The sequence below is a fragment of the Anolis sagrei genome, chromosome 1 (genome assembly GCF_037176765.1).
Source record: "Anolis sagrei isolate rAnoSag1 chromosome 1, rAnoSag1.mat, whole genome shotgun sequence".
NCBI classification, from domain to species: domain Eukaryota; kingdom Metazoa; phylum Chordata; class Lepidosauria; order Squamata; family Dactyloidae; genus Anolis; species Anolis sagrei.
The window spans coordinates 147620461-147646165 of NC_090021.1; the positions used below are offsets into that span (position 1 = coordinate 147620461).

General features: G+C 40.9%; 1 protein-coding gene across 1 annotated transcript; it reads left to right on the forward strand.

The window, feature by feature from the left end:
• The first annotated feature begins 7122 nt into the window (after positions 1-7122).
• On the forward strand, positions 7123-24771 carry LOC132781393 (cytochrome P450 2K6-like). The gene is made up of 9 exons (XM_060785614.2): positions 7123-7381; positions 7878-8040; positions 10695-10844; positions 12538-12698; positions 14800-14973; positions 18771-18915; positions 19723-19907; positions 22797-22938; positions 24320-24771. Exons 1-9 carry the CDS (start codon positions 7199-7201, stop codon positions 24502-24504), a joined length of 1488 nt encoding a protein of 495 aa, XP_060641597.2. The 5' UTR covers positions 7123-7198; the 3' UTR covers positions 24505-24771.
• The last annotated feature ends 934 nt before the right edge of the window (positions 24772-25705 follow it).

Sequence of the window (25705 nt, forward strand, 5' to 3'; positions counted from 1 at the left end):
TGGTTGGAGTAGTCTGCAGTGCCTTTCATGTTCCTTGATTCGTGTCTGGGCGCTGCGTTTGGTGGTCCCTATGTAGACTTGTCCACAGCTGCATGGTATTCGGTAGACTCCTGCAGAAGTGAGAGGATCCCTCTTGTCATTTGCTGAATGTAGCATTTGTTGGATTTTCTTAGTGGGTCTGTAGATAGTTTGTATGTTGTGTTTCTTCATCAGCTTCCCTATGTGGTCAGTGGTTCCCTTGATGTATGGCAAGAACACTTTTCCTCTGGGTGGATCTTTGTCTTGACTCTTGTGGCTTGTTCTCGGTCTTGCAGCTCTTCTGATGTCTGAGGTGGAGTCTCCATTGGCCTGTAGAGCCCAGTTTAGGTGGTTCAGTTCATCTTGGAGGAGGAGAGGTTCGCAGATTCTTTTTGTACAGTCTGACAGGGCTTTAATGGTGCTTCTTTTTTTGACTTGGGTGATGGTCGGATGGTTTTATATAAGTATCTATCTGTGTGTGTAAGTTTTCTGTAAACAGTGTGATCCAATTGTTGGTCTGGTTTGTGGATGACTAGGACATCTAGAAAAGGCAGTTTTCCTTCATTTTCTTTTTCCATGGTGATTTGGATGTTTGTGTGGATGCTGTTAAGATGGTCCAGGAACCTGTTGAGTTCTTCTTCTCCATGGCTCCAAATGGTGAAGGTGTCATCCACATATCTGAACCATATCGTGGGCTTTTTTGTTGCTGTTTCCAGGGCTTGTTTTTCAAAGTGTTCCATGTAGAAATTAGCTATGACCGGGCTGAGAGGGCTCCCCATACCTACTCCATCTTTCTGTTCATAGAATTCATTGTCCCACTGAAAGTAGCTGGTGGTGAAGCAATGGTGAAACAGAGCTGTGGTGTCTTCTGGGAACTTCTGATTGATTAGTGCGATGGTGTCTGCTACCGGGACCATGGTAAATAGAGACACCACATCGAAGCTGATCAGTTTGTCTTTGGTATTTAGCTTGAGGCTGCTGATTTTTTCTATGAAGTGGGCTGAGTCCTGGATGTAGTGCATAGTGGGCCCAATATCAGTTTGTAACCGTGCAGCCAAAACTTTTCCTAAGTCGTACATGGGGGATCCAATGGCACTCACGATGGGTCTGAATGGGGTGGAATCCTTATGGATCTTTGGGAGTCCATAAAGCCTAGGTGGGAGGGCTTCTGATTTCCATAGTTGTTTGCATATGTCAGAGTTGATTGAGGAGTTCTTGATCAGAATGTTGTTTTTTTCTGGTTATTTTGGAAGTTGGGTCTTGTTTAAGTTTTCTATATATAGTGGGATCCAGGAGTTTATTTACCATCTCCCCAAGGAAGAACTGGAAGAAGTAAGAGGGGAAACAGCAAGGGTCCCGAGAAAGGCAAAACTTCCCCCAGCAACATAACAAGGAAGGAAAGACAAGCCATCAGAGACCTCAACTTAGATCCAGATATCATCATTCTCCCAGCGGACAAGGGGAATGCTACAGTAATCATGGAAACAGTACAATACAAAGAAAAGATCAGAAAACTCCTGGATTTGTGGCAGATTAATTTGGGTTTGCTAGAGGAAGTTTCCACAATAAAGTGGCTGTCTTGATGCTCCCTCAGGCTCCTTCTACAATGTCATATAAAATCCAGATTATCTGCTGTTAATTGGATTATATGGTAGTATAGACTCATATAATCCAGTTCAAAGACAATAATGTGGATTATCTGATTTGATAATCTGAATTATATAGCAATATGGAAGGGGCCTCAATAAGTAACAGTTTGACGCACCAGTAGAACTAAAGGGCTACTGTAATGAGTAAGCTTTATTTTTTAAAAAAAATAAGGCTTGCTTTTGGAGACTTTGGGGTGGCTGGATGCCATCCCATCATTTACCAGGTTGTCATCTAGATATACAGCCAAAGCCCGGGTTTTTTTTTTTTGTTTGGGGGGGGGGGGGGGGAATCAGCGCCAAAGTGAGTCTCTTAATCCACTTTAGCACAGATTTTGGTGCTGTCTGGGAGCACCCTTAGTGAACTCCTTCCTAGATCCAAACAGTCATTTTCTAATACTGCTTGTCCTTAATTTCAACCAAGAAGATTGTGTAGCTATTTCAGATGTTCAGCTCTGCTATTCAGAGGATGGGGCACTGACAGCCTATGGCTTTCTGGACTTACATTAGGAGTCAAGATGGTGAGCAGCTGACATGCTTCTTGAGATCTTTGAATAATGTATGTAGAATTTGACACAGCCTCATGTCGAGCAAAATGGAATCTACTCAGGCTGGACCTGGGATTTTGGTATGTCCCATCTGGACAGGATCACTTTAGAGGGTTGATGATGTAGGCGGCATGGCACACAACTTCCCTGGATAAATGCAGCACCTGCTCGAAGTCATTGTCCTCCATTTGGATAAGAACGACGTACTTGTAGTTTAAAAAAACAAGATTCAGTTCATTGGCATGGTGGCAGGCACAATATTCCGTGCCTATTCTAGGGTGTACACATATTATGGACAAAGGTGTTACCAAAACAGGTGTGAATGGGCACTCATATAATATGGTTAGATGAGACATGTTGCCAGCTGGGCTGGTCTCTCATGTGCTAGCTGCTAGAGGACAAATATACTAGACTATGTACTCAGCATTGCCTGGATATGCATTTTCCAGTGCTAAAGTAGGTGATGAACTTTGCCTCTGCTGGGCACATCCCCAAAGTGCAAACCTACTTTGGTGTCGCTCTTCAGTGGCAGATCCACCCCCTCTGCAGTTCTCCTTTCATGTCCCAGGCAGGAAGCAAGGCAGCCACGCAGAATGGGACACACTCCCTGCTGAGTCATGGCCTCAGTCCTGCCAAGAGCAGAGTCCACTGATAAAGAAAGTGTGGCCCAAAGGAGCAGCAACCAAAGGCAGCTTTTTCCTCCCTGCAGCTTCATTTTATTTTGCCTACACATGTACCTTATATTACTCCCTGTTGAAATCAATTGTGTTCGTTTTTGCTCAGCTCTCCAATCTGTTAAGATCATTTTGAAAAATAAAGACTGTGTTGTGTACTACTTTGAGCTATTCAAAGAGGTAGGTAGCAAATAAACGTGTCTTTTTATTATTTTAGATTTTCATCTTGTCTTTTGGAGTTTTATCAATCCATCACATGAGAGAATAAATCCACTTAAAATCCAGTTTCTGCCTTCTGCAGAATTCTGAGGTTTGTAGTTTAGTGAGGCTGTGAAAGGCTTCTCCTCTGATTTTGCTATTATCTCCAAATTTGCCTTATTTGGCCATTCAAGACACTGAGAAAAATGCTGGACCCAGGAGAAAACCCTGTGGTACTGCTATCAGACCACGGTAATAACCCCCCCTCCCATTTATTATATTATTATATTTATTTATACCCCACTTTATCCCTCTCAAAGGAGACTCAAAGTGTCTTAATATAAAAACATCAGCATGGGACTTCCGGTGGGAATGGCAACGGGGAAGCCTCGCTGAGGGAAAGCTCTCTTAGGGAGGACCTGTTTTGAGTGGCGAGGTCGAGCTATAGCTCCCCACCTTTGACCGGATCGAAGGCGAAGGTGATCGTAAATCCCCTGGGTGCTTTGAAGACCCCAAGGCCCCCCTATTAAGGGGGAATCGAAGGATCTGAGAGCACCAAAAGGGGAGCGGGCTGCTCTACAGGATCAGGCTCGGCTGAGCTTGTCCAACCGCCTCCACCCCATTTTTAAGATAAGAATTCTAAAGAAGAATGAACCACCACGTTAGGGGGCTAAAGGGACTGTGTTCCTGAAAGAAGAAATTTCATCTTCAAGGTAATATAAGAGGGGGAGGGACCTTCCCCTCGGAATCTAGGCAAAGAGGGATTAAATCAAGTACTTTTATAAGGAGAAAAGAAGAAGATAGTAAAGGAGAGAATCTATAATAAGAAGAGTGTTTTTATAAGTTGATTTTAAATTGGATGAACTTTAAAGTCTAAAGGATTTGGTATAAGTATTTTTAAAAGTATCAAAGAAAATAGAACTTTATAAATATCGGGACCCTTGTACTCTCCTCTAAACATTAGGCTACATCCCCGCACTGCTATCTAAATTAGAGACTTTAATGGGCACTACAAGAAATTGAATTAGCTTACAGTGTGAGGAGAAACTACCTTGGCTCCATTGTTGTTTGGTCTATGCTGGCCTTCTTTATAAACAATTGAAGAAAAGCAAGATAGGAACTGACGAAATGGAAGGCTGCTGTGGAACAACACAGGAAGAAGAGAGCAGTGCAGGCTGGGAGTGGTAGTCCAAAGGTCCAAAAAGGTTTTAAAGGGCAGAGAAGAGCATAAGAGCACAAGGGCAGAAGTGAAGAAGATAGCAAAGCAAAGAAGGGCAGAAGAGGCAAACGGAGGCAGGAAGAGGCCTAATAATTAAGACACAGATCATTCTCTGAAGGCAATAAAGGAGGAATTTAAAAGAATAAAGATGAGGAAGAGAAGCAGACGGGCGACAGACGAGGAGGAGAAGTAGACGATCGACGGACGAGGAGGAGAAGTAGACGGGCAGCAGACGAGGACGAGAAGCAGACACAAAATAAGACCAGGCCGAGAAGCAGACGATAATAAAATTAATACAATTAATTAGAGGCATTTAAAATCAGCTGAGAAGAGGATCATTAGATAGAGGGGTGAATATGGAGAATATTCTAAAGGAGATTAAGAAGCTTTCTGAAAAACAAGATGCCATAAAGAAGGATATGACAGACAAACAAGAAGAATACTACAAAAAACAAGAAGAACATTACAAGAAATTAGATAAGGATCTTAAAGATGTGAAAAAAGAAATGAAGGAAGAGTTTGGAGAGTTGAAGAAAGAACTAAACAATCTGGCAGGCGAGGTGGAAGTTTTAAAAGCGGGAAAAATTGAAACAGATGAGACACAGGCGAAAATTATGAAGAAAATTAAGTCACTGGAGAAACAAAAAGAAAGAATGGAATTAGAACAAGAAAAATTACTACAAAAACAAATGGATTATCAATTAAGGCTAAGAAATATGCAAGAAGATTCAAAGGAAGACATAAGGTCAACAGTGTTAAATCTTCTGGCCAGGGTCTTGGAGGTGGAGGAGGATGAGCTTGAGCAAGAGGTGGATCAAATATACCGAGTCCAATTCACAAAGAAGAAAATACGGGATGAGATAGGACATGGATGAATTGACTTTTTTGTTAAAGAAAAATACAGGTATGATACTAAGAAGAACGAATTGGGATAATCTCCATGAATATCTGGACAAATTGGGAAAATAAGAAACAAGAGAGACAATTTCGTTTTGAACTTATTTTATATTTTTGAATAATAAGAAGATATGATCCAAGAAGATGGAACGGAAGTCATTTTTTTTGTTTTTCTTTTCTCTTTTTTGTGTGTTTTGTGTATTTTTGTAGTTATTTTTTATTTTTTTATTTTTTAGGGGTTATTTGGGATTTTAGCATACTTTTTGCTTCTTCTTTTTTCTTTTTTCCCCCTTCATTTCCTCACTTTCTTATACTTTATTGTTCTCACTCTTTCATTGTAATCTATATAAAATTAATAAAATTCTAATAAAAAAATAAAAACATCAGCATGCAACTTCAAATATGCAAATATTAAAACAGCAGTAAACATCATTAGTATTGAAAACAATTCAGATTAAATCCATAAAGACATATAAACCCACAGCAGCCCCTGACATGATCTTAAAACCCTTCATCTTCAAAAGCCTGTCTGAATAAGATTTAGCCTGCATGGGAGGAGGCGGGAAGTTTGAAGCAGTATCAGAAAAATAAATCCCATATTTCTCAGTATGTTTATGCTTGTACATTTTGAAGCAAAATTGCTGTACATGCATCCCTTTGGACCAAATTGAATTAACCTTTGTGGCTTGTCTTCAGCTGGATGAATTGATTTCTCTGTCGTGACCTATCTGTATTTTAGTATATGGCTCACCAGGTATGGATTCTCTTTAGCTGCCATCCTAGCTCTAAATTCGACAACAGTACCCCACGAGACAGGCTGAAGAGGAGCCATTGGTGAACACAATTTGTTTTGACCAGTCAAGCAATTATAAATCCACCTAACTGTAGCATTGTCTAGCCCAGAGGTCCTCAAACAACGGCCCGGGGGCCAAATACGGCCCTCCAAGGTCATTTACCCAGCCCTCGCTCAGGGTCAACCTAAGTCTGAAACGACTTGAAAGCACACAACAACAACAATCCTATCTCATCAGCCAAAAGCAGGCTCAAGCTTTCCAATGAAATGCTAATAAGTTTATATTTATTAAAATTGTTCTTCATTTTAATTATTGTATTGTTCTAAAGTGCTTTTTGCACTACAAAAAAGATATGTGCAGTGTGGATAGGAATTCATTCAAATTTTTTTACAATCCGGCCCCTCCAACAGTTTGAGGGACTATGACCTGGCCCTCTGTTTAAAAAGTTTGTGGACCCCCGTCTCGCCCAAAGACCCTCCTACACTGCCATATGAAATCTGAACTGTGTTATATGACAGTGTAGACTCAGATAATCTAGTTCAAAGCAGATAATGTGGAGTAATCTGGATTATATGGCAGTGTAGAAGGGGCCCAAATCTTACTTGATAAGGTTCATTGTGCATGGTTTGTTTTTGGAAGATGGGAACATCTGACCTCCTCTAGGCTGTTTGGATTTCTGCTGTTTTCCAGGACTTCTGAAAGACATTGCTAGTAGTTCCAATGCACCTTCTACACTGCTCTATATCCCAGGATCTGATCCCAGATGATCTGTTTATCCCAGATTATCTGGCAGTGGAGACTCATATAATCCAGTTCAAAGCAGATAACCTGGTATCAGATCCTGGAATATAAGGACAGTGTAGAAGAAGCCTGAGATGATTTCTGCTCATTCCCAGGTCAATGGTTATAAGATCTTGAACTCATTTGCACAAGTTTTATTTTGCGTAACTATTACATAAAGTAAAGAGTAACCCAACAGTAATATTCAATAGCTGGAGAGGAAAAACAACATTTGGGGGTAGGGAAGTGGGACATAGTTTGTTCAACCTGACAAACAAAGCAAGTAAATGATTTGCCAGAAACAACCTATCACCTGGTCTAGTGCATTTGTACAAAATATAAGGATATCCTATTTCAGTTGTTGTTGCTGAAATCATACTGCAACCTTCATTGCAGGTGCTGCAGAAAACTGCTTCCTGGAGAAATGGATTGGATACATCCGATTACAATATTTTTCCTAATTACCCTTATAATTTTACTGGTTTTAAAAATGGGCTATTTCTGGAATAACAGTTCCCAAAATCTTCCACCGGGTCCAAAGCCTTTACCAATCATTGGAAATCTCCACATAATAGATCAGGAGAGGCCTCACAGAACAATGCTGAAGGTAATATTTTCTCTTCTTTCTGTAGAAGGACAAAGTCCACCAAGTTATAGCTTTTTTGAGCCACGTGAGAACAAATCCTAAAATATTTACACCTGGCAATGCTAAAAGCTTGTGTCCCACGTTATTTTCGCAGTGTTTATATAATGCTATGCAATTGTTATTCTTTGTAGAATGAGTGTGGACTCAGATAATCCAGTTCAAAGCAGATCTTGTGGATTATCTGCCTTGATATTCTGGGTTATATGGCTGTGTGGAAGGGTCTGTAGTCTTACTACTCCAGCTCTTTCCATGTCCTTTTTAAATCATGTCTTAAAGTTCTCTGGAAATTTTCTAGATGTATAACTCTAATGAACAGTGATATTCCAGGACTAAGTATATGGAATAAGGATTGCTGCTGTTTTTTACAAAAGATAAAAATGTCTTAAAGAAATAAAAAAAATCCATAGAACCACGATACAGATCTGAATGTCAACTTTGAACATATATTTCATTCCAGTTGTCAAAAATTTATGGTCCCATCTTCAGGATCCAGATGGGATTCCAGAAAATGGTAGTGTTGACTGGGTATGAAATGGTGAAAGAGGCTCTGGTGAACCAGGCGGACGCATTTGCTGAGAGGCCCGTCATCCCATTGTTTGAAGAATTTGCAAAGGGCTTTGGTGAAGTATTTTGTTTTATATAGTTCTTGTGACTTTGAGGGGGGGGGGGGTTGTGATTGCGTACATTGTAGTGATAGTTTTGGCATAGCAGAACAAATTTTCCACCAGAAAGAACTCCTCATTTCCTGTATTATCTGAAGGAGAGACCAAAAGGTGAATTGTTTTCTGTGTAGTTATTTGCCCCTTGGCTTGTGTCCCTTAGGGTTTTGCTTTGCCCTGGTTAAAGCAGGAATTCTCCCTCCGCATCTTCTGAGTCCATTAGTCACTTCTCTCCAAGGTGATGAGCGACCATACCTGAGAACTCTTTGAATTTGATGGATCAGCCAGTTACAGATCCATATAACAGCCTAGTCCACATTTCACCAGCAAGACTATAATGGGAGAGTCCATTCAAAAAGTTTTACTGAGATCAAGTTGTACAGCATTCGGGAAATTCTCCGAATTTATCAAACTTGTATTTCTATCATTAAAAGAGAGATGTTTAACATTATGTTTTTGATAAAACCACACTGATGCTAACGACCTCATCAAATAGGCAGATTTGCCCATCATATGCTGCTTCACCTCCCTTTTCAGCATGGAGCCCTTCACACAACATAATGGGACTTCCAGCCAAGCTTCGTGGTGAAAACGGAGGTGAAGCAGCCCTCGCTGCTGCAGCAACACGGGAACCTTCCCATGTTGCCTTCCCTTCAAGGGGGGAAGCGGGCAGTGACGCCTCCCTCCAGAGAATGAGGACGAAGGTAAGGCAGGTGATGTGGGGCATGGAGCAGTGGTTTCTCCATGCCTTGCCGGGAACCAATGGATTGACCTTGATGCTGGACAAATCCATGGGCCTTTATGATAACATCCTTAGACACCACAACAATCCTGCACAGACTGACAGTTCAATGAGATTATTCGGAATCTTTTCTGCTATCAACATCAAGCACATTAGCTTAGATCCTCTTATTTGCCTTTTCTGGAAATGAAGGTAATATTTGCCCTCCTGCAATCTGGAACCTTTCCCATTCTCAAGAATTTTAGAGATTATTGACAGTGGCTTTGAGATTATGTTTGTAAGGTCCTTCAATGCCTTCCAATGCAATTCATCCATCCCTGGAAACTTGGATTCATGAAAGATGCAAGGCATTCCTTTTCTCAGGGTCATAGGTCCTCCCATGTTTGCCATTCTTTTTCATATGCTTTGTAATGCAGGATAATGGGTTATTCTACACAGATAGTGATGCTGCAAAGAGGAATTTATTTTCATTCACAGTTTGTGGTAATGAACATATTTACTGGGAGGAAGAATGTTCCCTGAGATGCTAAGGTTTGGGGTTTTTTTTAGAAAAAACTTGACAGAAGAAAGGCTTGGAAAGAAAGAATTTTTGGGTTGTTTGCAAATGTTTTGGGTTGCCTGCAATATGCTAGCAATGCATTGTGTTTTAAATGTCCTGTGCAACTGAAATGTTTTCTCAACAATGATGTGCTCAACCCTTACAAAATTGTAATGTTTAAAAAGTTTGAGCAGGGGTCCTCAAACTTTTTAAACAGAGGGTCAGGTCACAGTTCCTCAAACTATTGGAGGGTCGGATTATAATTGGAAAAAAATATGAATGAATTCCTATGCACACTGCATATATCTTATTTGTAGTGCAAAAACACTTAACAACAATACAATAATTAAAATGAAAAATAATGTTAACAAATATAAACTTGTTAGTATTTCAATGGGAAGTGTGGACCTGCTTTTGGCTGATGAGATAGGATTGTTGTTGTCGTTGTGTGCCTTCAAATCATTTCAGACTTGCATAGACCCTGAGCAAGGGCCGGGTAAATGACCTTGGAGGGCCGTATCCGCCCCCTGGGCCTTAGTTTGAGGACCCCTGGTCAACAGCAATACAGGCAGTCCCCTGAGTTACAAACATGCGACTTACAAACAATTCACAATTAAAAATGGGGGTAAAACAACAGGAAGTGAGGCCCTTTCTACACTGCCATGTAAAATCCAAATTATCTGCTTTGAACTGGATTATATGGCAGTGTAGAGTCATATAATCTAGTTCAAACCAGATTTATTTATTTATTCTGACATTTCTACCCCACCTTTTCCCAATGGACTCTATAAAATCATTAAAACCACATCCTAAAATCAATATAAATATGACATAAAGTAACATCAACCATGTATAAATAAGACATAAAAGTAGAAAACCCTTAAAATAGTAGAACTATCGCAATGGTAAAATTGGATTCGATATGATAAAATTGGATTCTTAATGATCACTACAGTTGTCCTCCTTGCTTATGTTAAGGCATAACTATTGTTTTCAGGTCTACAAAGCTACACTTTCCCTTCTCCAACTCCATACAAACACAAAAACAAAAATTCTTATCACATGTCAGTTTGGAGATCCCCTATTGATTTTGATTGCTTTTGATTGTAAATTTAATGAATATAAACAACCAAATTATGTTGCTCATCCCTTCTTTCCATTGAGACAAGTACATTAAAAGGTAAGAGTAAAAACAAGCTTTGTTTTACAGATCTTCACAACAATTTATAAATGGGAAAGCAATTTTGAAAATCAATGTCACATATTCAGCTCATTATAATACTGAATAAATGCAAGCAGACCAATTATTGAACTTTGATTTTCTTTTCCCCCCAGGTATTATTTTTGCTCATGGTGAGAACTGGAAAGTGATGCGGAGGTTCACCTTATCCACACTTCGGGATTACGGAATGGGCAAGAGAACCATAGAGGACAAAATTATTGAAGAGTGCAGAGTCCTGACAAAGAAACTGGAATCTTATGAAGGTTAATTGGTTTTTTCTTTTGATGCTGTAGAGCAGGGGTGCTCAAACATTTTAAGCTGAGGTCCAGTTCACCGTCCCTCAGACTTTTTGGAGGCCAGGCTATAGTTTAAACAAAAATGAATAAATTTATATGAGCACTGTACATGTCTTATTTGTAGTGTAAAAAAATGAAAGAACATTGTTGCTGTGTATCTTCAAGTAATTTCAGACTTAGGGTGACCCTAGGGAATCTCATTATACAGGCTGCCAAAATCACCACAGGTCATGGCGAATCCAGTGATGCCCATTGGGGGGCGTGGGGAACCCATTACCCCATGCCCCACATCGCCCAGCTTACCAGCATGGTGATCCACTGAGGAAAGCATCGACCGTGCAGCTTTGCCTCATTGCTTCCTGTGTTGCGGTGGTGGTGGCATACATCCATTCCTCTAGTTTGCCAATGGAGCCCTGCCAGAATTTCCTCTGTGTCATGGGATGGGAGCCAGAGGGCTCAATGGGTAAACTATGGCTGAACTGGCATATGCCATCAAAGCAAACCCCATCTGATGAGGTCATATATTTAAAGTTTAGGGCAGTGCCCAGATAAATGACCTTGGCAAGTTGCATCCTGCCCGCAGACCTTCATTTGGGAACCTTTGTCTGGAGTATATCTACCCTAAGGGATCTTAAAAGTGCTGAAAATGTGGTATTGCATTTCCTAAGCCCCTGGGGCTGGATTTACACTCAGGGGCGGCTCAACCCATTACGCAAAGTAAGCATTCGCAGTATAGTTGATTTTGCCCAGGGGCACTCTTGAGGCGCTCTTGGGGGAAAATAGACCTTGACATATGTGAGTTGTAGTTACTGGGATGTATAGTTCCCCTATAATCAAAGAGCATTCTGAACTCCACCAATGATGGAATTGAACCAAATATGGCACACAGAACTCCCACAACGAACAGAAAATATATATCAGTGATTGGTTGGGCCGGGTGGGGGGGGGGGCACCAAAATACTGTTTGCTTACTGTTGAAAATTACCTAGGGCCACCTCTGTTTACACTGCTCTATATCACAGGATCTGATCCCAGATTATCTGCTTATCCCAGATTATGTGTCAGTGCAGACTCAGATAATCCAGTTCAAAGCAAATAATCTGGGATCAGATCCTGACATTTAGGACAGTGTCGATCCAGCCTGGAACAACATTCCAAAGACTGTCCTGGAAAAGTTGAGTCTAGACTGTGTCTGCACAGCCAGAATAAAATGGACTCTACACTCAGGCTGGATCTACACTGCCATATAATCCAGGTTCAAAATGCAGATAACTGCATTGAAGTGGGGGACTCAGGTATTTTAAATCCATAAACTGGATTTTATGGCAGTGTAGATCCAGCCTCAGTTTTGGACCTGTGGGTCAGATACTCAGCATATCTGTTACATCCAGCTGTTAACCTGCATCAAAAGAGCTGTAGAGCTTCCAGACGTGTTGGAGATTTGGACAGATTAATCTGGCCCAATCCACTGTAATAGTTCCTTGCTAAAATAATCCTAAATATATAAATACCTAGACTCCGTTTCTAAAATGAACACAGCATATACAGGGAAAGCTGACTTAGGGGTTTTAAATCTATGAAAAGGAAATTTATAGTTGATATTCTTGTATAATCTCTTTTTCTCTAAACATTTTGTTCAAATTTTATATTTGCTGTCTAGGGAAACCATTCGAGACAACTACAATCATGAATGCAGCTGTTGCCAACATTATAGTATCCATACTACTTGGCAGGCGATACGAATATGAAGATCCTACATTTCAAAGATTACTGAAGTTAATTAATGAAAATGTCCGGCTTTTTGGAAGCCCTTCAGTCCTGGTAATAGCTTTCTTTCACCCCCAAAAGTATTGCCAATCTAGATAACGTGGGCTGGAAGTGAGCATTTCATGTGGCTTTGTAATTCTGAAAAGTTGAGGAACTAAATAATTTTCCCATGTGTCACAGGATCAAATTCACATATGCCAGAGGGCCTATTGGCCTGTCATGTCATAATATGTAGCTGAACTGTCTGGATGCTTGGTTCTTTGCATTGGATTTGATATTTTCTGAGCTTGTATCCAGAATGCTATGCTTGGGGGTCACTGCTCAATGCTTCTGCTTCTTTGGCATATTGTGACTCTCACTGTTGTGTTCCCCATCTTGCTCAACATTTATATGAAGGGCCTGAGAAAGATTACTGGAAAATTTCGATGACAATTCAGTAGCTTTGAATAGTGTCCCAGTTCAAAAATGGATTCAACCAATTCTGGCAGGGGTTCTTCTTATCCTGAAAGCTTTAGGTCTGAGAGTACTGCTTGATCTGACAGTGTTTCTGGACTCTGGCAGTGGTTAGTTTAGTTTGGCATAATGTCCATTGAAGACTATCTGGGACATTCACTTGGAACTGATGCCCAGAGTCATGATCATATTACTCAGATTATTGATGCATCTGTCACAACACGGGGTTGTAGGTTTTTTCGGGCTATATGGCCATGTTCTAGAGGCATTCTCTCCTGACGTTTCGCCTGCATCTATGGCAAGCATCCTCAGAGATAGTGACCTCACTACCTCTGAGGATGCTTGCCATAAATGCAGGCGAAACGTCAGGAGAGAATGCCTCTAGAACATGGCCATATAGCCCGAAAAAAAACCTACAACAACCCAGTGATTCCAGCCATGAAAGCCTTCGACAATACATTGTCACAACACCCTTTGCAGTAGGAAGATTCAGACAGAGTCGGATTGCCAGGAATCCACACCTTTTGATGACAGAGGCTGGGTTTCAAGCAAAGTGCGTCCCTACTCCCCAGCAGGAGGTGGAAGATGCATAGGTTACATTACCATCATTTGCAGAGTGATAGAGACTAGAAACAATAATACGTGACTATTACATAGGAGATGCTGACTAATTAGGCATCTGATGGTTTGAGATAGATGTCTATAAAGCTCCCAGCATCTCCCTGATGGCTTTGTTGCTTACAAGAATTTTATTATGATGACTGACAGTATTCAGGTTCAATGTATTGTCGAAGGCTTTCACGGTCGGAATCACTGGGTTGTTGTAGGTTTTTTCGGGCTATATGGCCATGTTCTAGAGACATTCTCTCCTGACGTTTCGCCTGCATCTATGGCAAGCATCCTCAGAGGTAGTGAGTATTCATGTTTCCTTGGCCCTGGACTGGCTAGGATTTGTTAATCTATTTTTCTCCTTGTTGGCTTTATTATTTAGACTACTGACTTACTATAAGAATTCTGAATTACCCTCTTGCCTCTCCCCTTATCCATCTGGATAACTTGACTGACCTGGACTGCATTAAACACTCAGTAGCTCTTGCATTTGCTGATGGGAGCATAGGACAGATTGTAAGCAACCAAGCTGCCAGGGATCTCATAGAATCAAAGAGTTGGAAGAGACCTCATGGGCCATCCAGTCCAACCCCCCGCCAAGAAGCAGGAATATTGCATTCAAAGCACCCCCAAAAGATGGCCATCCAACCTCTGTTTAAAAGCTTCCAAAGAAGGAGCCTCCACCACACTCCAGGGCAGAGAATTCCACTGCTGAACAGCTCTCACAGTCAGGAAGTTCTTCCTCATGTTCAGATGGAATCTCCTCTCTTGTAGTTTGAAGCCATTGGGAGATTTATAGGAAGCCTGCTCAAGGCACCAGGTAGTAGTGTCTCCTATTTAATAGCTGCTGGGATCACCATAATCTCTTTATTGCTCTGCAATTCCAACTCAGACTCAAGCCCCTTCTACACTGCCATATATCTCAGATTATCATAACAGATAGTCCACATATTCTGTTTTGAACTGTTGCTTATCAGATGTTTGAGAATTTGAGTTCCTTAAGATTTTACTATATATTGCAAGTATTTAAAAATATTTGTCTGAAAGAATATCTTTTTTTCAGCAAATTTTCTTTTTCTTTGTCATGTTTCAGTTCTATAATATGTTTCCTGCTATTGGTTTCCTTTCTGGTGGTCGGAAAACTTGCCTTGATAACAGAAATGAGTTTTTTTCATTCATAAATACTACATTCATAAAACACCTCAAAGAGCTGGATGAAAATGACCAGCGGAGCTTAATTGATACCTTTCTTATCCGGCAGCAAGAGGTAAGGAAGTCTTTTCAAGGGGAGGGATGCTGACATTTTCATATAAACAATCTCAGCATTTTCTAAATATTATTATATCTGTTAACAGTAAGGATTTTCAGCAAATTCATATTGATCACAAAAGTATAGAATATTAAAGATTGCACCCTGTTAACAGGATATGCATGTGTGCATGTACGTTTTGAAACACTTCAAGGATTGGTATTCACCTCCTTCCTCCTCAGTGCTCAACCTCATCCCACTTATTATCACCAAGACCCATGGATTCACCCCATATCGGGGTGAATCCATGGGCTCCTGGCAGGGGACGTGGAGAAGCCACCATTCCATGCCCCGCACTGTCTGTCTGACCTCTTTCTTCAACCCATGTGAGGAAGCTTTATTGCTCAGCTGGCTCCCTCGCTAAAAGCAAGACGACATGAGGGGGGGGGGCATCTGATGAGGTATGTACTCAACAATCTAAGAGCCCCACAAAACTATTCCATGCTTCATGGGGAGCGTGCAATGCCGCAGAAATGTATCCTTATAGTTAGATGTGAAATGATGACATTATTAGAACTGAAGAAACATGAAAATCTGTATACAGATCAATTAGAGACAGAAGGACCTTCTTGATTCATGCTTTTTCTCTTGTTTTCACCTCTGTTTCTCAGATTTATGTAACTCAAGGCAACTCTACTCTGATTAGCATAACCAATTACATTTATTTACAGTGAAACAAAATGGTTTAAATATACAGGGTGAGCTGAAAGTCATGAAAGCATCAGCTTTTCAAAAACATTTTTGGGGAAAAAATTACATGCAATTTAACAGCAATTAAACATCCAGCATTTATATTTTATCTACACATATTTTATATACATAATAATGAGGCAGGGGTCTAACTCCAGTGGCCAGCAGGCTTTCAAAGGGAGATGGAGAGGGAGAGGTATTATTTCTCTTGGTGCTGCTGCTGCTGCTGCTTCTGAATCTGTTCCTCCTTTTGCTGCTGCTGCAGTTGAGGCATGGGTGCAACTTGTTGGAGTCAGTTCCATTAGTACAAAAAAGGAGGAAGAGCAGGATTTGTCTCTTGAGACAACTGAGGAGTTATGGAGGATTTGGAAGAGGAGTCTGATGGGGACTGTGAGGTGGCATCCCAAGAAAACTTTCCTTCATGTGGGTGTGCATTCACAGCTGGCAGTGGGTGGGATGAAGGACCTGCAGGTGATGAGGCTGCACCCCAAGTGCCTGGAAGGCCTGCGTCCACTGTTTCCATTTCCAGGTGCTGCTGGAGGATCCAACATACGCAGTGTGCAACCACTGCAAAATCAAAATCCAAATAAACATATTCTGCGGCTGTAAGTGGAAGCGCTGCCTCAGGATTTTTATTAGGGCCATCAAAAGTGCAATGACCCCAATTCCAAGGTTTCTGATTTCTTCTCCTGTAATTGCACAATTCCTTGAGCCAGAAGGTTAAAGCATTCAGTTTGATTATTATCTTGGTTTTCTCATTCTTTCCTTCGAGCTTCAAGTTCCTTTACTGATCCTTCATTTTCATTTTTTGTTTTTGACTGGATTTGCTGCATCTGTTGTTTTTCTTCTTCTTTCTTCTGCAGCACGAATAGGGCTTGCTCATGTTCAGATTCTAACTGTTGCCGTCTTTCCACGATCTCTTTCGAATTGCTAATTATTTGTTCTAAATTCTACACTTCAAGTCCCTGAGTCAGCTGATCAGCAGAATTACAAGCATCAGTTGCCTGCATTAGTTTTATATTGATCTCAGTATTTTCATTTTCAATTTTCTCTGCCAATTCATTTTTGTTATGGAGATGGGAATTTTGACATTTTCCTTGATTACTTCTTTGAGCTGTGCTTCCAGATGTTGACAACACCTATTTTTGTTTTTCCTCTGTTCATGTTCAAGGGTTTTACACTCTTTGTCTTTATCAGAAAGCTTCTCTTCTAATACTCGCATGTGATATTTAAGTACGTGGAAGGATTCTTCGAGACTTTTGCCTCTTTCCTCCACCCTCTTGAGAACGCCTACCAGCTCGGCATGCTTCTTCTTTAGCTGCTTCAGCTTGTCCTGTATTTCTGGATAGCTGTACTTCACAGACCCTACGACACTAGATTTTTTTTCCATTTAGGAGGAATTTCCTCACCTTCCACCTGCCCGATCTCATTCTCCGTGGACATCTTATCTCCCAAAGTATTGTGCGTCACCTGCTGTTGCTGCAATTTTATACCAACATCACTCTCCTCGGGGCCTGGTTGCAGACAATAAACATCACTCTCCCCGGGGCCTGGTTGCAATAAAGAACGAGGGGTCTTCAGTAGAATGGATGGGATGAAAACTGGAACAGAATCCACAGAGTCTCCATTTGTCTGATCATCAGACATTTTGGCTCCAAATCCCTCAGATAAAAGGTTAACACACACGTTTTCGTCAGTGTTGTCATTCCCTTCTTTAATGCTAGCATTTCGGTTTGGGCAACCGATTTCATGGTAGCAATGATAAGAAATGTCATTTGCCCCTAAAGGAAGAAAACTTATTAAATCATTGCCCAAAACTACATCTACCTGACTGGAAGGTATCGCCCCTATCCTGCCATCCATCAACTCCCCTTCATAGAAACCATCTTCATCCATTTCTCCACAGATGGAAACATATTCTCCAGCTGTAAGTGGAAGCTCTCTCTCAGGATTTTTTAAGGGTTTTAAACTCTGCTTTTATCAGAAAGCTTCTCTTCTGATACTTGCATGTGATATTTAAGCTTGAGGTAGGATTCTTTGAGACCTTTGCCGCTTTACTCCATCCTTTTGAGAATGCCGACCAGCTCAGCATGCTTCTTCTTTAGCTGCTTCAGTTTGTCTTGTATTTCTGGTCACCTGCACTTCACAGACCTTACGACACTAGCTTTTGTCCTTTTCAGAGGAATTTCTTCACCCTCCTCCTGCTTGATCTCATTCTCCATGGACATCATATCTCCCAAAGTATTGTGCGTCACCTGCTGTTGCTGCAATTTTATACCAACATCACTCTCCTCAGGCCTCACCGGCACCAACAGGCCTAGGAGGGCCCCAACATCACTCTCCGAAGGCCTTACTGGCACCAATGGGCCTAGGAGGGTCCCAACATCACTTTCCTCAGGCCACGGCAGTTCCAGTTAACTTGTTGTTGTTTGTTTGTTTGGGCAATGAATGCATGCAGCTTTGTTACTTTTGTTTGTAAACCACCCTGAGTCCCTTCACGGAGATAGGGCGGGATATAAATAAATTGTGTGGGTCACGGTGATGCAACGGGTTCAACCACTGAGCTGCAGAAGTTGCTGATTGAAACATCAGCGGTTTGAATCCATGGAGCAGGGTGAGCTCCTTTCATTATCTCCAGCTTTTGCCAACCTAACAGTCAAAAGCATGCAAATGTGAATAGATCAATAGGTACCACTCTGGCAGGAAGGTAATGGGGCTCCATGTAGTTATGCCGGCCACCTGACCTAGGAGATGTCTACAGACAATGCTGGCTCTTTGCTTAGAAATAGATATTAGTACCACGTCCCAGAGTCAGACTCAACTAGACTTAATGTCCAGATAAAGGAGTTATTAAATATTGAAACCCCTTTGTGACTTTTGGCCCACGCTGTATAATAAATTAATATAAAACAACAAATATATAATGCAATCTATCCAAGGTCTCCATTTTTTCTATCTCCGTGAATGTCATGCTTCCTACTGTTTCTCATTATTTCTTTTGACATATGCACATGGAAGATTGTTACTCATTTTGTTTTAAGCCATTGTTTCTTTTTTCAACATAGGAGAAGAGCAACAATGTTAATGGATATTTCCATAACGAAAATCTAAGAAGTCTTGTGGGCAATTTATTTGCTGCTGGCATGGAGACTACTTCCACCACCTTGCGCTGGGCCCTTTTGCTCATGATGAAGCACCCAGAAGTTCAGCGTGAGTTCCCTTCATTGACATTATTCCAGTACATCTTTATTTCCATTCTGCGTAGGAATTAGGACAACTAAAGTTAATTTGAGGAAATGTAGATAGAGTTGGCAATTACTGCAATACAAGAGGAGACAGGGAAAAGGAGAGTGCAGTTTCTGCTCATGCTTTGGATGGAGCCAGATTTATGAATGTCGTTGTATATGCCATTTTTGTTGGACCAGTGGGCTTCATAACAAAGGTCCCTCCCCATAAATGTACAGCAGAGCAACTGGGATTGTGGTGTAGCTGGCTGAGTGTCAGCTGCATTAAGATCACTCTGACCAAAAGGTCATGAGTTCAAAGCCAGCCCGGGTTGGAGTGGGTTTCCAACCATTGTGTAGCCTGTTGTCAACCTTTGCAACCCGAAAGACAGTTGCATCTGTCAAGTAGGAAAATTAGGTACCACCTTAAAGTATGGGGAGGCTAAATTAACTGATTTATGAGGCCATAAAAAAAGACTCCAGCAAGCACTCCAGCAAAAAGCATGCAGGGAATGCAGAAGTACTTCATCAGTGTCGCAGATAGACGATGAAAGCGACAGCTCCCCTGGCGGCCAAAAAAAGTTAAACAGCCTCTGTCTATGTCTGTATATATTGTATGTCAAAAAGTGGCATTGAATGTTTGCCATATTTGTGTACACTGTAATCCGCCCTGAGTCCCCTGCGGGGTGAGAAGGGCGGAATATAAATGCTGTAAATAAATAAATAAATAAATAAATGTTGATGCAATGTAAACCTTTATGATCCTGCTAGAAAAAATTGTTCTGTTTTCTAGGTAAAGTCCAAGAAGAAATTGCGGTCACTGTTGGGTCTGCTCAGCCACGAGCCGAACACCGAAAAAAGATGCCATACACAGATGCAGTAATTCATGAAGTTCAAAGATTTACTAATATTATCCCAACCAATGTGCCACGTGCAACTACTCAGGATATTACTCTTAAAGGTTACTTCATTCCAAAGGTGATTGGATTACTTAGACTGATTCTTTTGCATTTTTAGCCAGTGCTTTGTTTCTAACAATACGTTATATGTTCAAGCAGCATATCATGTTTCGTTGCATAGTAGTCATACTTTCACCCCTTTTTTTTATTAAGAAGGGACTATTACACTAGGAAAAATCTCCCTCTGTATGTGTTTGTTTGTTTGCTTATTTTACTGCAGAGCAAATTGGACTGATTTTCCCTCCCTTCCTCTTTTCTTTTAAGGCAAGGGAGTTTAAAAACCACAAAATGGAGTTCTCTTATCTCATTTCTCCTTCCTCTGAGGGTGCTTCCAGACAGCATGAAAATCTGGTTTTAAAATGGGATTAAAAATCCCAGGGACTGACTGAAGGTCCCCACACAGGCCTGTCAGTCCCAGGATTGGGTCCCCTGCCATCCTCACAGGCATCTTCTGTATCGGGTCAAGATGGAGGACAGACAGGGACATCCTTTTTTTAAAATCACTCCATTTCTCTCTTCCCCTAATTGTTTATTCAAGCTCTGTTTAATATCATAAAGCTTAAAATAAAGAGTTTCAGAGAGTTCTACTTGCTCTCTATTCATGCTTCCTTTAAATCAGCTATGTGTCCGTTTCACAGCCCAATCTGATCAGCTGTTTTGGGCTTTTAAAAATGGACATGTGCTGGAGCAGTCTCCACAATGGTGAGGGAAGGAAATCATATGTTTTCATGTTTGCAGGGATATACAGTGATATGAATATGTGCATTTTCTGGCAGGAATTAGGATAAAAGGAGTCCTTCTTTACCCCGTTTTTAATCTGTTGCAGCAAATTAGTGCAGATTTACTGCCCCCACCCCAGAAAATCCCCTGTTTTAGGTACTGTGTAGATAGGCCCTGGAGCCTTAAGGCAGTTTTTAAAATCTGTAATGGAGGTCTCTGGCACTCCAATTATCCCTTCTTCCTCTGATCTCTAAAAAACTCCATTCCAGATTTTGTAAATTGCCATAAAACCCCTGATGAAGAAAGGAGGAGGAAAAAGAGAAGAGTGGAGCTTCAGAGACCTAAATTTTACAGTTTTAAAACTACCTTGTCTTCTGAGAGTGACGGAAGGAGAGAAAAATCAGCCCCAAATGAGGATGCAAGTATTATGCAAGGAAAACAAAAATATAATTTTTAGCACCCGAAACATGGTGGTGCAACTATTATTCGGTGGCAACTATTATGCTATGAAAGACGGTAAATAAGTAGACTTGTGCATTTTGGCTGAACCTCAATCTGTTTCTGCTGGCTGAGTTCTGGGAGACCCATGGGTCTGTTTTCGTGTGCCTCCTAAAAATGGGTGAGTAGCCTAATTGCTGTTTTCAGTCTGCAGCAGAAAAGCGTGGCTAGATCTGGCTCATTGGCAACAATTGGGGGCTTCCCGGGCTTTCTGTCTTGTCGTTTTTGGGCTATCGGAATTAAAATGACCACACTTGGAGAACACATCAACCACTGTTAGCCCACCAAGTTCCATAAAGTTTGGGCCATCCCCTAATTTTTAGGAATTTTAGGAATTTCTTTTCTGTTTAGAAATAAGATCTCCTTTTTAAAAAATTCCCTAAAAGGTATCTCTTGCTGGCCCTGCCCTGTAACTTCTCCAGGAGCAGCACCAGGGCTTCCTGCAAAATGTCAGATGCATTTCCACATTACACAGCCCATTGCCCAACTATTATACTTTATTCTTTACTAATAAAAAACAACAGAAAGCAACTTCTTCCAAAGCGCTTGCATTTCTTGGGTTTTTTTTTAAAAAAAACAACAACAACAATGGGGTCTGGCAAAGTTTCTCCACAGATTGAAGCCCAAAACTACGTTTTGTAGTTCTTACTACTGACAACAGCCAAAGGATATTTACTAATAATTATTCGTATTCTTATTCTTATTTGAAATTCAGAAGGCAGAGCACAGTGAGAAATATAAACAGAGAGAACTTGCTTGTAAAGGAATAAAATTATTGGTAGTAGTTTTCTGAGAATGAGGTTTTTCTGTTTGTTTGCTGTGATTATTAATAACTATTATTAATCATTATTATCATTTAAAAGTATTTTCTGAAGGATATGAGGGGAGGAGGAGGAAAAGAAGCTAAAGGGTGCCTCAAGGCTCTCAGAGCCACTCAAATATTTCTTTTTAAAAGCACACACAAGAGCAAAGAGAGATGCTCTTTCTTTCACCCAAGTCCTCGAACACGTGCACACACCCCACCCACTTGTCTCCCACGTTCCCAACATCCAGTCAATCCCATCAAATAAAAAGAATCAAGAAAATAAAGGAAAATTGAAAAGATTCAGTGCTAGCGAGAGACCAACCACGCCAAACCAAAAAATAAAGCTGAGAGTAAGCAGCACAGCAATCAGACTGAAGCACCTCTCTAGAGCCAGGACGCAACTGAGAGCAATGGATAATAATATAATATATATTATGGCATTATTCTATTCTGATTAGCTCAACAGGCAGAGTTCACAGGGAAAACCTGTGTGAACAGCATGCGGCACCCTCTTAGCACACCATGTGGTGCTGTGACCAGCTGCCATGGGACCCATTCCGGACGGGGAAAAAGTGGCGTCTGAGCCCTTGCCATTACAGCCAACTGAACAAGCCAAACAAGCCGGATCAGCTTAACCAAAACAAATCCGTGCACAAGACTGATAAGAAGCACCAGATTCTACCAGGAAAATATAACTCAATCTAATTTGTTTTATATTGTCTTGAAGATCTTCTAGTTGCAAGATACTCTAGCAAACTCAGATCTTATTTCTTTTGTACTGAGACATTTACCTCTGTATATGTGAAGCCAATTTTAGATTTTAAGGATTACAGCAGAGCCTTGTATGTAATTGTATTAAACTAACCAATAGCTTTGACCTTACAGGGAACCCAAATCATTCCATTACTGTCCTCTGTGCTCCACGATGATTCTCAATGGGAGAAACCACTTAAATTCTATCCTGAGCATTTTCTCGATTCTGAAGGAAACTTTGTTAAGAGAGACGCCTTCATGCCTTTCTCTGCAGGTAGTACCTTTTATGTGTCCAGAATGGACTCAATTCATTCATGTTGATTTAGTGTACAAACTGTTCCAGGGGACCTTCTGTAGGGAATTGTTTCCCTCCCTAGACCACTCATTCAGTTCTGCAATGGGATGCCCAGGCCACTTCGTTCACAGCAGGTGCACAAGGAAAGATTTTTCCTCAGGGCGATGAGGTGGGATTCATTCTAATGGGCAACCAAACATTACCATGTTATAAAAAATATGACAGCTTTGCCAGTTAATATAGATGGCACTTGCAACTCTGGAAATATGTGGGGAGATACAAGAGAACAATGGGAAATTGTGATAAACTGTAGGAATTTCATGGAAAGGAAATCAAATATCATTATCACTGAGCACAAGTTAGAATTACTGTTCCATACAAAAAAATATGCCATACGAATTAGATCACAATTCCATTCTTCAATCCATTTTCTGAAATATTCTACTTGAATAATATTTGAAAAAAATATGTAAAAGATTCAAATGGCACATTCAGACAACTTTTGGGGATTAGGGGGCTTTATCCCTAGAGGACCTTGGAGAGGATAACTCCTCTGCATCACCCTACCAAAATAGTTTTTGAAAATGTATTTTGCCACCAAATATTTCCAGGGGATTCAGGAAAAGTCCAGATGGGAAACATGGGGAAAATAACAGGATTTTTTTTTAAAAAAATGGTGTAGCTATAACCTGACTAGAAGAAAGAAGAAGTTTCCCTAAACTTCTTAAGTAGTAGAAAAATAGAAATTAAACATAAAATATAAGTTGGGGAAAATGGAAATCAAGGGGGGGACACCCAGGTGGAGTAAAAAGATCTACTACCCAAGAAGCACAGTCTAAGACAACTGTACTCCTCCAAGTGTTTTGGACTTCAGCTCCCAGAAATCACAGCCAGCTTACCGGTTGTTAGGAGTTATGGCAACTGAAGTCCAAAACATCTAGAGGACCACAGGTGGAGTACAAAGGTCTACCACCTAAGAAAATGCATACCTAAAATAGGAAGAGACAAATCCAGACAGCGCTTTAAAAGCAGGAGCTCCCAGATGGCATCCCACAGAAAAATGGATTCACCGTATCCTCCTGGAAGGTTTTGGGAGAGCATTTGGACACCCGCCCCAGAAAGCCTACACTTCTTGGGTGTATATTAGAACCAGGGAACATTTGTGTTTTTAAAATAGAACCGCCCTAAGTGTGTATTTCCATAGATGCATACTGCCTCTTTTCCTCTTCCAAGAGTTCTATTTTGCTTCATACAAGATATAGTTTTTAATCCTAAAACAAATTTCCTTCATTTCATGGATTATTGGAAGTCTCAAAAGTTGATTTTTATATTGCTGCTAATTTGTGGTTGTTGCTTACAGGTCGGAGGCAGTGTGCAGGCGAGACTCTTGCCAAAATGGAGCTTTTCCTGTTCTTTACAACTCTTCTGCAGAGATTCACCTTCCAGCCAGCCCCTGGCACCTCTAGGGAAGACCTGGATCTTACCCCTTCAATTGGGTTTACGACACCCCCAATGCCCTTTGATGTTTGTGCTCTGCCTCGTTGAGAAAGCTCGAGCCTGCTATGCGTCCAACTTTATACTTCTTCTGCTATCTTATTCACCAAGGACATTCACTGTACAAATTATTCTGTGCAACTAGCCCACGCTTGCTTACAACAATGGTTCAACATACCATTGTGCTTTTTCAAAGGTCACACTTTCTCAAGGGAAAACTCAATTAACAAATGAGGTGTGCAGGGATGGGTGTGTTGTTTTGTGATGTCTGCTGAGGATAATAGTACAATGCCAATAAAGCTTAGCTTTTCTATTCTATTTTATTCTATTCTAATAGAGCATACTCACCCTCTTGACATCTGCCTGAGCAGCAGCAATGCCTTAACGTAGGTATTTCCTGGGAAAGTTCAGTCAGACAGACGATTGTGAAATGGTTAAACAGATCCAATTCCTTGTATGTACATTTGTAACTCATTAAGGCTGTGCAAAGCTTCGAAACCCCATTTCAGAAATTGGAGATTCAGATGATTTGGAAATAGGAATTACTAATCAGAAAGGACCCCTCTGAAGCATTTACAAATCAAAACACAAGCCTCCAAAACTTGAGTGATTAGTAAAAGTGATTCGTAAAAGATTTGTTGTTTTGGAGCTTTTTTTTTCAATTAATATACTCCATCGCCCCATTGCCCGTGATTGTCTAGGGTTGGAAGGGACGGTGGCTAGGGCTCAGATGGGACGGGGCTAACATGATTGACAAGGGCAGCTGTATGCTGTTTTTTCTTGTCAGCCAATCAGAAGAAGAAAGCCAAATCACATGGCTTTCTGGAAATTTAGTCTTATATATACTCCCCTCGGCTTCTCATCTGTGTGGTGTGGCATTTGCAGGAAAGATAGATAAGATGTGTTCATTGGAGCTAAGTTCTGCTTATGTGCATTTCTTAACACTATAAACTTCCTCTATTAAAGTTATTCAAACTTAGATTTTCCAAATTCCCATAGCTTGCTAGCTAGTAGCTATACTTCCTCCCCAGCCTCTACCTTCCCCTAGAATCATAGAATCAAAGAGTTGGAAGAGACCTCATGGGCCATCCAGTCCAACCCCCTGCCAAGAAGCAGGAAAATTGCATTCAAATCACCCCTGACAAATGGCCATCCAGCCTCTGCTTAAAAGCTTCCAAAGAAGGAGCCTCCACCACACTCCGGGGCAGAGAGTTCCACTGCTGAATGGCTCTCACAGTCAGGAAGTTCTTCC

Bases quoted from the DNA above. Each gene is read 5' to 3' on its own strand.
- LOC132781393 (XM_060785614.2), top strand. From the start codon at position 7,199: ATGGATTGGATACATCCGATTACAATATTTTTCCTAATTACCCTTATA. The intron at 8,041-10,694 runs GTGAAGTATTTT...TTTTCCCCCCAG, and splicing joins AGAATTTGCAAAGGGCTTTG to GTATTATTTTTGCTCATGGT. The intron at 14,974-18,770 runs GTAAGGAAGTCT...TTTTCAACATAG, and splicing joins TTCTTATCCGGCAGCAAGAG to GAGAAGAGCAACAATGTTAA.